Genomic DNA, 16,112 nt, shown 5'->3' with positions numbered 1-16,112 from the left:
CTGAACAGTGCATCGAGGTCAGGCAGCTAGTGTCACTATTTCTTAAACCATCCAGAAAAGGTTTTACTGGAGTCCTCAGCAATGATTCACATCGGAAAATAAAATAAAGCCTAATTTCTATTTAATTAACTCAATGGTGAAATAATATAGCTTAATTCTTAATAAATCCCTGGTGTAATAAAAATATGACTTCATTGTTAATGAATTCATTGTGTAATGAAATTGCAGAATAACTTGGTATAAGGCTGTTATGTGCAGGCTGCACATTTAATGCGATAAACTCACCTAACGCAAATCATTCATTTATATAGCTGGAATAAATGCAAATGTTTGATAATAATAGACAACTCTGTAGTATTTAGATATTTCATATAATTTATGTTTTATAAAAAAAAAAAAAAGAACATTTCATATTACAAATTAGTTTCACATAAATGTCATGCATAAGTTGTGTGCAATTGTAAATAATATATTTGTCCCGTGAGTTGTTTCAGTCCACTGAGAAAAGTTCTCATTCTCTGTAGAACAGGTACAGACAGATGAGTATATTTTATGTGTATAGCATAATAAAATCTGAATATATGCTTTTTGGGGTGGGGAGGGGTTGTTTGGGTTTCTTTGTCCCATTAAAAAATTAATGCTAATGTAAAATAAGGACTAATTTATATTATGGATGTTATGTTCCCTCGATCTGAAGGCTCAGAAAGGCTATGACAAAATAGTCATTTATTTTTATTGCTTAAGCCAGTGTTTCTTAACTCATGGCATGGACCCAATCTTGGGCCATCGTACAATTTGTGAACACAATTGGTTAGAACACATGTGATGCAGACAGCTTAAACATTCAGAAGAGTGTCATAAAGGTATTTTTTTTAATATACCATATTTAAAAAACATTGAGCTAATTTTAACATGTGATATTGCAGCAAAAAAGAGATACCTTAATAAGAGACAATGTAAAATAGTCAATACATTTACAAGTCATATTAAGATCGTGGCAGATGTTCTGCTTGATGCACTAACTGACCTTGATTCAGAAATGGTCATTAATAATGCCTTTGTGTGGTATTTACTTTTGTATCATTTAATTAATGAACTAAGATTGTGAAATAATTTGACTATTCAGTAATCATATAATGAGTATACCAGGGGGGCGGGACCCTGGATATCTTCCTTTCCATATTCCTACTGGGGCATTAGAGAGCACTCTCAGTCCAGAAATTAGTAGGATTTATTTACATCCTATCATACTAAAACAAATAAATAAAACCAATACTGTATCAAAAGGATTCAATCACTTCTAGTGGGATTGGGTTGGTGTGACCATTAATTTGTGCAGTTTGTATATCAAAAGTTTTCATTTCTCCTTTGGTCTTTTGATGATCAAATTTTGCTTCTTTGAACAAGGGCCGTAGTTTGACACAAGAGAAAAACAGAGTGAATCGCAGGAAGCACGCAATGCAACTCGCAGCAATAAGGAGAACTGTAAAAAAAGGAATAAGAAAGCCTCTTAACACACAATGTCAAAGTTTTCCATATCAAACTTCCATTAATAAGACACATGAAGCAATTTAAAAAAAAAAATGATGATCTAACAAGATTTGAAAACTTCCGTGGCTGTCTGTGATAGTTACTTCTCTTGATATGGGTATATGTGTGACCTATTGATCTTAGCCCAGGCTCACATAAATGGCAATACCCTGTAAGTAAATACATCAGTGATCTTAGGGAAATGAGCTACATTCTACACAGCAACCCACCCAGTGGCGGATCCAGAGCCTGATCTCGGGAGGGGCACTTGTAGATTATTTAAATAAATAATCCAGACACAATAACCACTACAGCTCAGTGTAGTGGTTATAGTGCCAATAATGCCAAGACCCCCTCCCAGAGTAAGTAGTCAAACTGTTTAAGAACTGTTTGACAACTTACCTGAGGTCGTCTGGGAAATGGGGCTGTAGTAGGGCAGAGGAGCAGTGGTATGTGTGAGTGGTGCAATGTGTGAGGGGTGCAGTGTGTGTGTGTGTGTGTGAGGGGGACAGTGTATTAGCAGTGTGTGTGTGAAGGTGTGTGGATCAGTATGTGTGTGTGACAGTTACAGTGTGTGTGTGTGTGTGTATTGCAGTGTATGTGTGGGGCAATGTATGTGTGTGGGGGCAGTGTGTGTATGTAGGGGCAATGTGTGTGTATGGGGGCAGTGTATGTGTATATGGGGGCAATGTGTGTGTGTATATGGGGGGCAGGGGCAATGTGTGTGTGTGTGTATATGGGGGGCAGGGGCAATGTGTGTGTGTGTGTGTATGGGGGGCATGGGCAATGTGTGTGTGTGTGTGTGTGTATGGGGGGCATGGGCAATGTGTGTGTGTGTGTGTGTATGGGGGGCAGGGGCAATGTGTGTGTGTGTATGGGGGGCAGGGGCAATGTGTGTGTATGGGGGCAGTGTATGTGTATATGGGGGCAATGTGTGTGTGTATATGGGGGGCAGGGGCAATGTGTGTGTGTGTGTGTATGGGGGGCATGGGCAATGTGTGTGTGTGTATGGGGGGCAGGGGCAATGTGTGTGTATGGGGGCAGTGTGTGTGTATGGGGGCAGTGTATGTGTATATAGGGGCAATGTGTTTGTGTATATGGGGGGCAGGGGCAATGTGTGTGTGTGTGTGTGTATATGGGGGGCAGGGGCAATGTGTGTGTGTGTGTGTGTGTATGGGGGGCAGGGGCAATGTGTGTGTGTGTGTGTGTGTATGGGGGGCAGGGGCAATGTGTGTGTGTGTATGGGGGGCAGGGGCAATGTGTGTGTATGGGGGGCAGGGGCAATGTGTGTGTATGGGGGGCAGGGGCAATGTGTGTGTATATGGGGGCAAGGGCAATGTGTGTGTATATGGGGGCAGGGGCAATGTGTGTGTGTATGGGGGGCAGGGGCAATGTGTGTGTGTGTGTGTGTGTGTATGGGGGGCAGGGGCAATGTGTGTGTGTATGGGGGGCAGGGGCAATGTGTGTGTGTATGGGGGGCAGGGGCAATGTGTGTATATATGGGGGGCAGGGGCAATGTGTGTGTGTATGGGGGGCAGGGGCAATGTGTGTCTGTGTGATAAGAAGGATTTTTCTTTTAATGTGTGTGTGTTTTTTTTTTTGTTTAAATTAAATAAATGTTATGTCCCCCCTCCCTTCTTACCTTTACTGGGAGGAGGGGGGACATCTTTCGTTCCATGGTGGTCCCAGTGGGGTTCATTGGTGGTCCCAGTGGTAGGACTGAACTCTAGCCCGCGCTCCAGGGCTAGAGTTCACTCTCGCGAGATTTGGAGCGTTGCCGTGGTAACCGCGGCAACGCTCCAAATCTCGCGAGAGGAGGACCCGGAGGAGCTGCTGGTAACTCCCAGCTCCCGGGTCCTCTCTCCCTCCCCTGCCGGTCGGCTGTCAGCAATGTGCCTGCGGACCGGGGAGGGAGATCACTGATCTCCCTCCCCGGTCTGCAGGCACAATGCAGGGCTGGCACTTGGGCAATGTCAGCCCTGCATTAGCCGGCAGGGGAGAATCTCGGGGGGGGCAATTGCCCCGTTGCCCCCCCCCTGGATCCGCCACTGAACCCACCTGAATGTGAACTACACATAGCAACTCAGCAGAATGTACGTACGGCATTAGCTGTTCATGGGAATATAAGCTGCATGCATACACCACTCACTGGATTGTGAAATATGTATATCAACAGCTCAAATAAACGTGAACTACATAGAGCAGCAACTCTGTGTGGCTTGTGAGCTTCATGCCATGCACAAATACAAACAGCGCACTGGAATGCAAGATGTACACTGGAATAGTTCATTATATATACACACTCACACACACATATACTGAAACAGCTCATGGGAGCACATTGCGCACTATATAGATTAACAGTTCATGGGAGTGTGAAATATATAAGATCATTTATATAGCACCAACATATTCTGCAGTCATTTACAATTATAGAAAAGGGGTATTTGAAGGGGAAGAAGGTCCTGTTCAAACAAGCTTACAATCTATGATGGTTTGAGGTGGGCAGATATATATCATTTGGTGTCTTGCACAAGGACACTTACTGATAAGGTTGTATGTAGCTCACTTTCTCTATGTTTTTATCTTACGTGGTACTGTCAGGATCCTATCCTGACAAACAAGACTTTTTGTTTTGTTTATTCTGTTCCTTTAAAACCAAGTTCCTGCACAGATTATGTTTTGCCTTCATCATCCTCACCTGCCTGGACTAATTATGAAGCTACAAAAGGCAATACCCAACTCACCACATTGCCTTTACAATGAAGTTGATGCTCATCTTGTAAGGCTTCTGTTCCTGGCTCCTGTAAATGTTCCTGTGGACCTACACCTCTACCCTGCTTTATCCTGCCAACCAGCTTTATACCAACCTGCTCCAACCCAGCCTAAACTAAATTTTTATCCTGCCAACCTGCTTTATTCCAGCCTGCTCCAACCCAGCCTAACCTACGTTTCTATCCTGACTAACCTGCATACCCCTATCTGGACATTGCTGCTAACTCCTATTACAAGGTGTTATTTTCCTTTATTATCAGTGCTTCCACCAACAGGGGGGCTGATTCACTAAGTTCTGCTTTTCCCATTTTCCTGAAACCTTGTTGTCCTGTTCCATTCTTTTCTTTTATACTTGACCCTCTATATTTAACCTATTCCTTTATCTATAGGTTCTCTTATCTTTCTACATCCTGTTTATAATTTATATAGGGCATGTTGCCTAAACCTTTGTTTTTCTTATTTTCCTTCCCCCTATTCTTTCATTTATAAGATATCATGTTGTTTTCTATTATGTCCAAACTCTCCAATAAAGCCTCTAATGTTAACTGGGATTCAAGCTTGGGCCTCCTAGTTCTACAGCAATGTTACTACTGCTCTAACCAGATGAATACACATGCACACCCCCCTCCCCCCCCCCCCCTTCCCTGCTCTAGGATTACATATAAGTAAACTTTTGTTAAATAAATACAAATTTTACTATAGACATAAAAGGTAGAATACAAATTCAAAATATAATGTTTTGGATATACCGGTCACGTCACTACGCAAACGTCATCACAAACACGTCCTGATGTCACGTGACCCCTCTGTACTCTTCCGGGTTCCACTCCGTCCTGAGACCTATTCTCACAAGTTTGGTAAGCCACTTATTGGCATAAGTTGTCAGCACAGTTCCAATGCTCAACTCAGTCACCCCTTGCTACAGAATTGGTCTGCATGTTTTGGCCAGACAAGAGAAAAAACATAATAAACAGAATGGGCCCGTATGCTAATCATCATAAACCATTTTACAGTTGTGGCTTACCTTTTAATATATCGGTTTCAGCCGTTGATGAAGTTTCTTTTCCAAAATAGACACCGACAGAAGCAACAATTGCCACAGGGTAAATTGTAAAGATGTATCGTACATATTTTTCAAAAACAAATGTTTCCATCAAGAACCTAAAAAATGAAAAAAAAACAAAAGGATGTCATATTGGTATGTATTTAAATGGACATTCCTAGTCACATTTTATATCCGATCAATCCCTAAAGCCAGTGATCAGTCCACTTGGGAGTGTATACTGTGACCAGAGATATTTATTCCTGGTAAACACATTTACTTATAGATCTTGTTGGAAGAGTTGGCATTTTTTTGTTAATTTATATATTTTTTCCAAACCCTGCTGGTCAGATTTGGTAACTGGGAAATATATATATAATCAGATCCACATGAAATTACCATTTATACAGATTACCTACAATCAAATAGATTATTTATTTCTAACAAGGTGATTTACTAAAATGTGACTTCAGAATTTCAAATTCACTCTGATTTCTCTTTGAAATGCATGCTTTTGTACTGCAAACTGTAATGCAACAATAGGAGATTTTTGTAATGGGAGGTTTTAGAAAGCAGACAGGTAAGGTATTTGGCAAATAAATGATAAAATACCTGCACAATACAGAAATGAAAACTGCACTTCTGGGACTTGACCACCAGAGGACAGCATAATGCTTTTTAAATTCCATCTAATGGCAGACCATTGCAGTGCTTTCATCATTTGTTTATTGATAGGCTATTCTAAAAAAAAAGTTCCCAATTAACGTTATGATGAAAATCATATGCCAACTCATTTAACAAGATATATTTTAAGCCTTTCCAAACCTCTAAAGGTTTCTCATTATTTTTTATTTTGGTTTATTACATCTATGCTAACTATAAGAAAATTCTATGATTACTTAAAAAATCACACACATACGAAATGAAACCGCACTATTAATAGAAATGAGTTTTCCTTGTTTCTTAGCTGAGCTAATTGTAAGTGGTTGTCAGGTTGATGCTGGCAGTGGATTTTGGCACCGTTTAAACAACAACAATTAAATTGATAATTAGATAACATTAACATCAAGTGCCAAAGATATTACATTAAGTGCTTTAACATGCTTAATATTACATTCTGAGGCAGGTGCGGAAGAACAAGCGATGTTCAGTTTGTTTGTCCAACTTAATCGTTCCAATAGTTGGTAGAATTTCAAAAAGAGTACAGGGTTACACACAAAGTGTGAACGGCCTGGAATTTAAAGCACTATAACATACAAATCCTTTATCTATGGTTATGGTGCCAGCAGTGTCGTAAAGTCACCCAAAATAATGTGTCAAACCATTTAAAACTGGTTTGAAAACTTACCTGTGTCCCACTCCCACTTCCCTGCAAACTCTACAAGTTATATAACCTATTGCCAAAATGTCAATATATTAAACAAACATTTTGCAAATGGACGAGGGTCCAATCGTCTTGGACAACCCCCCTTGACAGGCAGAAGTCAAAGGCCTGATCGCCATAGTGACTGTTGCAATCATGGTAGTTCTACAACGGTATATACGTTATATAATGATATCTAAAGGGTCTTTTCCATTTGTTGCAAGCCTTCATGGAAAGTATTCTGTTTGTCTCTGTGAGTTAATAGGTGGTTTTCCAGAATCCCCATCAAGCAAGCTGGTAAGGCATACACTTTCGTACTTCATCTACCGTTACTATAGATATTATAACATTGTCTCATCTCCCCCCTCTAGCTGGTGCTTATACTGACACTACTATTATACAATATACAGTTACAGTCCCCACAAACATTTAGGACAATGGTATTCCAAAATGACGGCTAAGTCTACTCTTTGTTTTCTCTGTTCCACAGAATTCCTGCATACTGATTACAAAGCATTCCACTTCATAGTGGCACAATTTTAGACGCAGTTCCTTTACGGTAACAATGGTATTTCCTCACCACAGCATTTTATCCAAATGGGAATCATTCTTCTAGATTGTAAGCTCACGGGCTGTCCTACGTAGTGGTTTGTGGGAGGATTAAAGCCAGGGGCATTGTCTACTTCTTTTTTATCGTTGTGTCTAGTTCTATATCCCTCTGTTTTGAAGCCACCCAAGCATTTTACATCATTTGTTCATTGCTATGGATATTAGTGCTAAAGAAGAACTGTACAATAAATAAACACATCACAAAATTATTCTGCTAAATGCCTGAATTAAATAAAAAAAAAAAGTTTAAAACAAAAAATCATAATCCGCATTTTGCTCTGTGATAAACACAAACATTTATACAAATATTCAGTTCAGTTTATGTTACAAAATTAAAACATGAACACAACAAATTAAACTTACCAGAATACCAGGGCAAAGAAAACCAGGCAAAGAACCATACTGCTGACCCCAGGGTCTCTTATAGGGACATAATATTTTAACACCATTCCAAAATTAATAATAGTAGCAATTGAAGTCCATGTAGCATACATTGCCAATCCATTATGAACCTGAAATAGAAATAATACAAATTGACAATATTTAAATAAAGTGGCTTGAGTAGGGCAACAATGTTCCAGTTTGGTGCATTTTTCTATCTCCTTTTACGTAACATAAAAACCATATATGTGCATGCATACACAGACATAATGTGATTGCATAAGTCTGTCAGTACCAATGGCATATATATATATATATATATATATAAATAAAAAAAATACCGGCACTCTAGGTTTTCGAAAACCTAGAGTGCCGGTATTTTTTAGATTTTTCTGTATCTATGTGACTTGGCACCAGGTGTTTAATTGTTTTTTAGTTGGAGTGCAGGAGTCTTATTTCATTATATATATATATATATATATATATATACACACACCGTATATATTCGTGTATAAGCCGACTTTTTCAGCACATTTTTTATGCTGAAAAATCCCCCCTCTGCTTATACTCGAGTGAGAGTCCCACTTACCTGTTCTCCAGGGCCGGTGCTACCATAAGGCGGCCCAGGCAGCTGCCTTAGGGTGCACCGGCACTGGAGGCGCAACATCAGGCTGACCGGAAGGAGGGAAGCGCACTTTGCTCCCCTTCAGCCGGTTGCTACTTGAAGCGTGGCCGAGCGCAGCCCAGAGCTTCCGGCCGGCAGAGCCCAGCCACTGCCCGCACTCCTCCTAACCTGGTGTCTGCCGCAGGCTGTTTGGAGTGAATGACATCATATCCCTGCTCCTTGTGTACCACACAGCGTGGCTGGTGCCCAGTGATGGTGGTGAGATCGGGTGAAGATGGCGCTGGGCGGATGGAAATCCTAATGACAGTCTCCAGAATCGCTTCTATCTGTACCATGGTAGGTGCCCGCGTTGCCGGGGGCCGGGGCTGGCTGTGTACTCCGCTCACACCATGCTGCACGCTGGGGACACGGACAGCTTCCAGGCAGGGTGCTCTGACTGCAGCTGCTCTGTGCAGGAAAGGCCGGGGATGCGCTGTGGCCTGTTTACCGTGTGGGAGAACCTGCTGCACAGCCAGAGACCACGGCGCTAGGTGTATCCAGTGCCTAGCTGCCGGCTACTGACAGTGTGCACGGCGGGTACCACTCCCCGGAGTACAGGCACTGACTGGGCACTGCCCACCAGCTGGGTGCCCCCCACTAATACAGGGGACAGGGAGAGCTACACACCGGGCCATAACCCGGGCACCAGCTGAAGGCCAGGGGTCATAATCCTAGAACAAGTCATCAACACTTAACATGCACTAGTTGCAGAGCAGGGAGTATATCGTCAACACAGGTCATTACAGCACTGGAAGGGTATGTATGTTTGTCTCTGTATCTATGTATGTATGTATGTATGTATGTATGTATGTATGTATGTCTCTGTATGTATATCTCTGTATTCATGTATGTATTTACCAATAGCTGCTGCATTTCCCACCCTAGGTTTATACTCGAGTCAATAAGTTTTCCCAGTTTCTTGTGGTAAAATTAGGTGCCTCGGCTTATATTCGGGTTGGCTTATACTCGACTATATATATTACTTCTAATTCCAGTCCAGAAAAGTTTAAGATTATAAGTAGAGCCTAGAAACATATTGATTGCACTTTGACGACTAGGTCTCTAAAGGTTGTAACAATCATCCAAGACTGATATTTATTTTTGTAGAGGTGGCCTTCCTGTCATTGCAGTCTGGTATTTCATAAAATGCAAGTTTTATACTAGAAATATAAATATTGACAACAAACCAAAAATTGTACATTGCTTAAACTCACCAAAATTCTTGTGCACCATAGGTCTACCCGATAATTTTCTGCCAATATTTTTCTATGCCTGTAGCATCTACTGCATGATATTTGAAGCATCAAAAAGCACGTGATTGGAATTAAGACCAAGAATACATTGGAAAATACAAGATACCTACAAAAGAAAAAAAATTTATTTAGACAAACTTTATACAGCTACAGTGAGGGAATCAAGTATTTGATCCCCTGTTGATTTTGAACGTTTGCCCACTGCCCACTGACACTGTCAATAAATGAAATAAGGATATGATCCCCCATCAGCAAGATTTCTGGCTCCCAGGTGTCTTTTATTCACCTCTCTCTTAAAGGGAGTGCTCCTAATCTCAGCTCGTTACCTGTATAAAAGACACCTGTCCACAGAAGCAATCAATCAGATTCCAAACTCTCCACCATGGCCAAGACCAAAGAGCTGTCTACGGATGCCAGGGACAAGATTGTCGACCTACACAAGAATGGAATGGTCTACAAGACAAGCCATGCAGCTTGGTGAGAAGGTGACAACAGTTGGTGCAATTATTCGCAAATGGAAGAAACACAAAATAACTCTCAGTCTCCCTCAGTCTGGTGCTCCATGCAAGATCTCACCTCGTGGAGTTTCAATGACCATGAGAATGGTGAAATCAGCCCAGAACTACACGGGAGGATCTTGTTAATGATCTCAAGGCAGCTGGGACCATAGTCACCAAGAAAACAATTGGTAACACATTACGCCGTGTAGGACTGAAATCCTGCAGCGCCCGCAAGGTCCCCCTGCTCAAGAAAGCATATGTACAGGCCCATCTGAAGTGTGCCAATGAACATCTGAATGATTCAAAGGAGAACTGGGTGAAAGTTGTATGGTCAGATGAGACCAAAATCGAGCTCTTTGGCATCAACTCAACTCACGCTGTTTGGAGGAGGAGGAATGCTGCCTATGACCCCAAGAACACCATCCCAACCGTCAAACATGGAGGTGGAAACATTATGCTTTGGGGGTGTTTTTCTGCTAATGGGACGGCACAACTGCACCTCATCAAATAGACGATGGATGGGCCATGTACCGTTAAAACTTGGGTATGAACCTCTTTCCCAAACGTCAGCCTCGAAACCTTGACTCGAAATGACTAGGATAGGATTTGCAAAGAGGAGTGGGACAAAATTCCTTCCTGAGATGTATGCAAAAGGGTGGCCAACTACAAGAAAACTCTGACCTCTGTGATTGCCAACAAGGGTTTTGCCACCAAGTACTAAGTCAAAGGGGTTGAATACTTATTTCACTCATTGACATGCAAATCAATTTATAACTTTTTTGGCATGCGTTTTTCTGGATTTTTTTTTTTGTTTGTTATTCTGTCTCTTACTGTTAAAATGCACCTACCATTAAAATTATAGACTGATAATTTCTTTGTCAGTGGGCAAACGTTCACAATCAGCAGGGCTTCAAATACTTTAATCCCTCACTGTACCAATGACAAGAGCTGATGTCAAATCTATGGTCAAAGCAAAATAATTCATCTGAATTTTGGGCGACTGCAGGTTCGTCCGAAATTCCAACTCTGAAATGTTAGGTGGACGAATCATAAAACCAGTTAAATGGACAACGGGAGAAAAACATTGTGTTTGAATTATGATTTGGTATTCTGTCCATTTCACCAAATAAAAGTTGATTAATAGGGAAAAAATAATTATTGATATTTATGGGACATTTATGGGATATTTATGTTGATTTTATTCACAGATCAAGTAAGAGTCTCCTCTTTTCCTCTCTGTTGATTACTTCTTTTTACTTGATCTGTCAACCAAAGAGCATGAAAATGAGCCTATATGTGCACTGGATAATATATACATATTTATGTTTTACAGTACACCCACAAGCCAATTTTCGCACCATTTCTGTTGGTGTGACTGGATTTTGCAGATTTGTTTTGCATAGCATGAATGAAATACATCTGAACTGAAATGCCACATGACAAATCAAAAATTGGCCAAAATTATTATTTCAGACAAACCTCTTTGGACAAACCACATTTCTATTGATGTGCAGTCTCTGCTCTTGGTCAAACCAAAATGATGGAGCATGCAAGGTACACATATATTATATTTAAAGACATATGTATTTCTTCCTTCCTCCCTCTGTAGCTGACATAAGAAAATAGATAATTCTTCAACAAACTAATCCTAATGTGTGGGTGTGTGTGTACACACTGGCTCACTCTCTCTGCTGTCTGCATCTCATTTTGCTAATAAGAATCAGCCTGAAAACATTATTTTCTAAGGAAAAAAACAACAACTTACTCTTTGTCCCAAATGAATAGCCATCCAATGTTAATTGAATTGTTCAGTATCCACATAGTAAAAAATTCAGGAGGGTGGATTCCTAATTTTGCATAAATATATTCATCTTTACTTCTAGGAAAGCAAACAAAGAATACAAAGAAAACGTGTGTTATTTAGCTTATAGTTGTACCCCTAGGTAAGTAAATATAATAGTATGTACATTTTTATTTAAATGGGCCGAATGGTTGTTATATGCCGTCACATCCTATGTAATGCTGAGAGTCTTTTTGCAGGTCCTTTTGAAATAAAAGCATACTTTGTCAGTATGAAAAGTTATAGTCAGGTCCATACGTTGACCAAGTCCTGCTTGGCTTTTTGTTTGCATCATGGCTTCCCATCACTAGTGGGCATGTTACAAAGGTAAATGGAGTATGATAATCTGCATGCAATCTAATCTAGAATCACCAGGAGCATTTAAAAAAAATGAAATGTGTAAAAATAGATCAGGAAAAAGTATCGATTTCCATTTAATGTACAAAACTCCACAAAAAAGCTCAATAATTTAGCAGAGTAGAACCCGTTATTTGCTGCAACCTTAACAGTATAATAAATTACACTCAGCTGATTTCAATATCTTATTGTATCTTCTGATCATCACTTCTAATAGCAAGAATGTACCAGTTTCACTCTAAATGTCTATTGAGCTCTTGCAGAGAGTTCATATTGTAAAACTTGGGCACTTGAACTTTGCAATATTATATTTCCACTTTTTTTTTTTATTTAACTTGAGAAACACATTTACTGCACTCTAGAACATACACACTGTTTGCTCTAACAGTACTTTTAGCAGTGACATTTTATATATGATTGAATACAGCTATCAAGTTCTGCTATATGGCAGTTTTCTGAACAGAATATAAAACGCTATAGTGCATTGGACGACATAAAGTACAACATCAAATATATTTGATGTTCTATTGCACCAACTAAAGTAAGAAAAGGAATATATCAGAGCAAAATACACCCATCTTATTTGAAATCAGACATTTTAAATTGTAGTAAAATGGTGAAAATTTATATATGTTCTTGCTTGATGTGCATTTCTAAATAAAGTAAGTGGTTTCAGGATGGCACCGAATTCTGTGTTGCATTGATTTATTATTAGTAATTGTCTATCCTCACTACCAAGCATTAAATACAAAAGATATCCTCTTCTGTAATTGGAAACTAGATAAATATAATCGTATCATTTAGCTGCCACATTCTTTTTGAAATTGCTCTTCCCTATGACCCAAATGAAAAAAGGCAGAATAAGAATCAAAGGTGCTAATTACATAGAATCATAATCACTGTAACTGTGTGAAATATTAAAGGGACACTATAGGCACCCAGACCACCTCAACTTATTGAAGTGGTCTGGGCACAGTGTCCCAGGTCCCTAAACTCTGTAAAGGTAATTATTGCAGTTTTTAATAAACTGCAATAATTACCTTTGACGGTGAACTCCACCTCTAGTGGCTGTCTACCAGACAGCCACTAGAGGGACTTCCGAGTCACTAGGCGACTTTTGTTTGCCTAAGGAGATTTCATTTGTTTGTTTGCCTAAGTTTTTTTACAGTAAGAGCAATAAGGATATGGAATTCTCTGCCTGAAGAGGTGGTTTTGTCAGAGTCATCACAGATGTTTAAACTGCAATTGGATAAATACTTGCAAAAACATAACATACAGGGATATCATTTCTAAATTGTGGGGTAATAATAGCTGCTTGATCCAAGGAGACATCTGACTGCTATTTTGTGGTCAAAAAGGAATTTTTTCCTAGTTTGTTGCAAAATTGGAAGCGCTTCAGACTAGGTTTTTTGGCTTCCTTTGGATCAACAGCAAAAACATATGTGAGGAAGGCTGAACTTGATGGATTTCAGCTATTTAACTTTGTAACCATGTAACTATGTAACTAATGCCAGACATCCTTATGCGATGCATGAGGACATCCAGCGTCACTCGAAGCCCCATAGGAAAGCATTATAGAATGCATTCCTACAGAGGAAGTAGTAATGCGAATGCGGCCATCGCTTTGAAACGGTGCCGATGGAGGTGTAATTACACCTCTGACAGTGTTATGCCAGAACACAACAACAGCTCCAACTAATGTAAATTCACTGCATATTGGGCATCTGTCAGCACACATAGCATGCTGCCAACATGGCCCCCACATGCCGTTTAAGTGCTCCCTTCAGCCCATCCTCTGGGGTGTACCTCCTGCAGTCAGAGGGAGTGACCCTACCATTGGACACTCAGGTCGCAGGGAGAACATGTCCTAAGCATAGGATCACAGGTAGGGTTTTCCTTTTTATTTTTCATTTGAAGAGTGGTAGGTAGGTATGACAGAAAGGGGTTACTATACCAAAAATCTAATGCTTCCTGTTTTTTGTTTGGAGTAACCCTTTAATACATCTGTCATTTGATGCATATGCTCATAACATATAAACATTTTAGATATTATTCCTGATGACATGGCTCTGAAGGTTATCGACCAATCAGTCTTTGGGTCACATGTCTAAAATGATCACATGATATATCCAGACCAATTTGTGAGTAGTGACAAATTGATATAATAATAAATAAATAATTATATTATATAACAGTTACATGGTTGTTTGCTAAAGTTGTCATTAACTCAATTCATTCAGGCAACTTCAATCTTAGGACAAAGTATCGAAACAGGAAAATTCTCTAAATCAGCTGTATGTCTAGCTCATCTGTTTGGGTCTAAAATTACAATTCCTGGTGGATGGCTTAGATAAAATAGTATATATATGTAGTTATGTATTTATTTATTTACCTTCTGAAGAGTGTGGAGAGGGCATACACAATCCAAAGTCCATTCCAAATGTAAATTACGGACCAAATAGAAAATGTCCAGCCCGCAGGAGTTACATCCAAAGGGTACTTACCAGAAACATTACTGGCTGTTGTATCGAATAATCCTAATATAAAGACAGAATTACAATTTTCTGTAAAATAACATTTTCTTGTGTACTGCATAGTTAAACAAATGGCATTGAAACAATTATTATTTATAAAATTGTTTTGATGAAGAAACAGCTTTATGATTTCAAGTGATAACAAACATTCCTTATCTGTGCAAAGAATATTAGTTCTACCATAACATATTTTGAATTAGTTCACTAATTATTTGCCCAAAGTGCCTATTTAAAAGAAAAAAATATCTGATTCCCTCACCCCCCCCCCTCCCCCACCTATTCCAATTTGCAATTCCCTCTGCCAATTCTCTACAATTCTCAGTTTAGTGAATACAAGCCTTATATTTTAGATAAAGTGTTGCCAGCTATTTACTATCCGGCTTTCAATAGATGTAAAAGTATGTTCACTAAACTGTAATTTGCGTTAACTGGCATCTCACCATAATTTATCATTTGGAGAATTAAAATGTTTTAATGTATACAAGCATTTAACTCCGTAGTAAATCAAATGCAGTAGTAGTTTCATACATGTCCTACAATTGTTTTGCTTTTACACTTCCTGGTTTTACCTAGTTGTTTGCCCTAATTAGAGCCGACTAGAAACTGTTTCAGGAAATTAACAAAGCTACAAAATGCATTAACATAGCACATTAAAAGGCAAAACACTATAAAAGCATATCATTAATGTACACTATAGGAGAAATTGACTGTTAAAAGGCTTACAATGGACTTACCCCCTTTTCCAATAGCTGAAATAACATTGAATATTACAGTGCAAATGTAGGAGACCACAGAGAGGATGATGAGTGCACCGAGAAGCTTGTTATAGGCCGACATTGTATATGTGAAGAAAGTCTAATTCTGGAATTGTTGATTGGACCTAAAATGCTGAATCTCGGTAGCTGGCTTTTTATATACACAAGCTTACATCTCTCAGATACACACACACAGGTCTTATCTTTAAGACTTTGACCTTGAGTTATTATGAGTCTTATGAAATCTCAACAATAAATGTAAAATAGTTTACTACGGGCAATAAGCCAAACTTGTGTAACAGTAGAATTCCTAGGGTCGATAATTGTCATCTTATGTAAAAAATGTCACACAGTTATTTACAAACATAAGGATTCAAAGTGAATTTCAAATCTAAGGCAAAAAAGTAGCCAAATTGGCTTAGAGTATTTTTCCAGTTCAGCTATTTTTGACCTTGAATTTTGCTTTGAATTCTCACTCTAGTGAATAACCCTTGACTTGCCTTGGACCT

General features: G+C 39.4%; 1 protein-coding gene across 1 annotated transcript; it reads right to left on the bottom strand.

Moving 5' to 3' along the window:
* Positions 1–663: 663 nt before the first annotated feature.
* On the bottom strand, positions 664–15,709 carry LOC134607895 (uncharacterized). Its single transcript, XM_063450478.1, has 7 exons — positions 15,583–15,709; positions 14,707–14,851; positions 11,883–11,996; positions 9,579–9,723; positions 7,683–7,831; positions 5,330–5,466; positions 664–1,483 (listed from the first exon to the last, which is right to left on the bottom strand). The coding sequence occupies exons 1-7, from the start codon at positions 15,683–15,685 to the stop codon at positions 1,281–1,283; spliced, it is 996 nt and encodes a 331-aa protein (XP_063306548.1). The 5' UTR covers positions 15,686–15,709; the 3' UTR covers positions 664–1,280.
* Between the last annotated feature and the right edge of the window lie 403 nt (positions 15,710–16,112).

The sequence above is a fragment of the Pelobates fuscus genome, chromosome 4, assembly GCF_036172605.1.
Source record: "Pelobates fuscus isolate aPelFus1 chromosome 4, aPelFus1.pri, whole genome shotgun sequence".
Taxonomy (NCBI): domain Eukaryota; kingdom Metazoa; phylum Chordata; class Amphibia; order Anura; family Pelobatidae; genus Pelobates; species Pelobates fuscus.
Note: the sequence above shows the minus strand (reverse complement) of the source record. Positions and strands in the feature narration are given on the sequence as shown.

What these genes read in the sequence shown, in the direction of transcription:
- LOC134607895 (XM_063450478.1), bottom strand. Translation starts at nt 15,685, where the DNA reads ATGTCGGCCTATAACAAGCTTCTCGGTGCACTCATCATCCTCTCTGTG. An exon ending in TTCAGCTATTGGAAAAGGGG is followed by an intron (nt 14,852 to 15,582) that starts GTAAGTCCATTG and finishes TCTTTATATTAG; the next exon opens with GATTATTCGATACAACAGCC. An exon ending in TATGGTGCACAAGAATTTTG is followed by an intron (nt 7,832 to 9,578) that starts GTGAGTTTAAGC and finishes TTTCTATTTCAG; the next exon opens with GTTCATAATGGATTGGCAAT.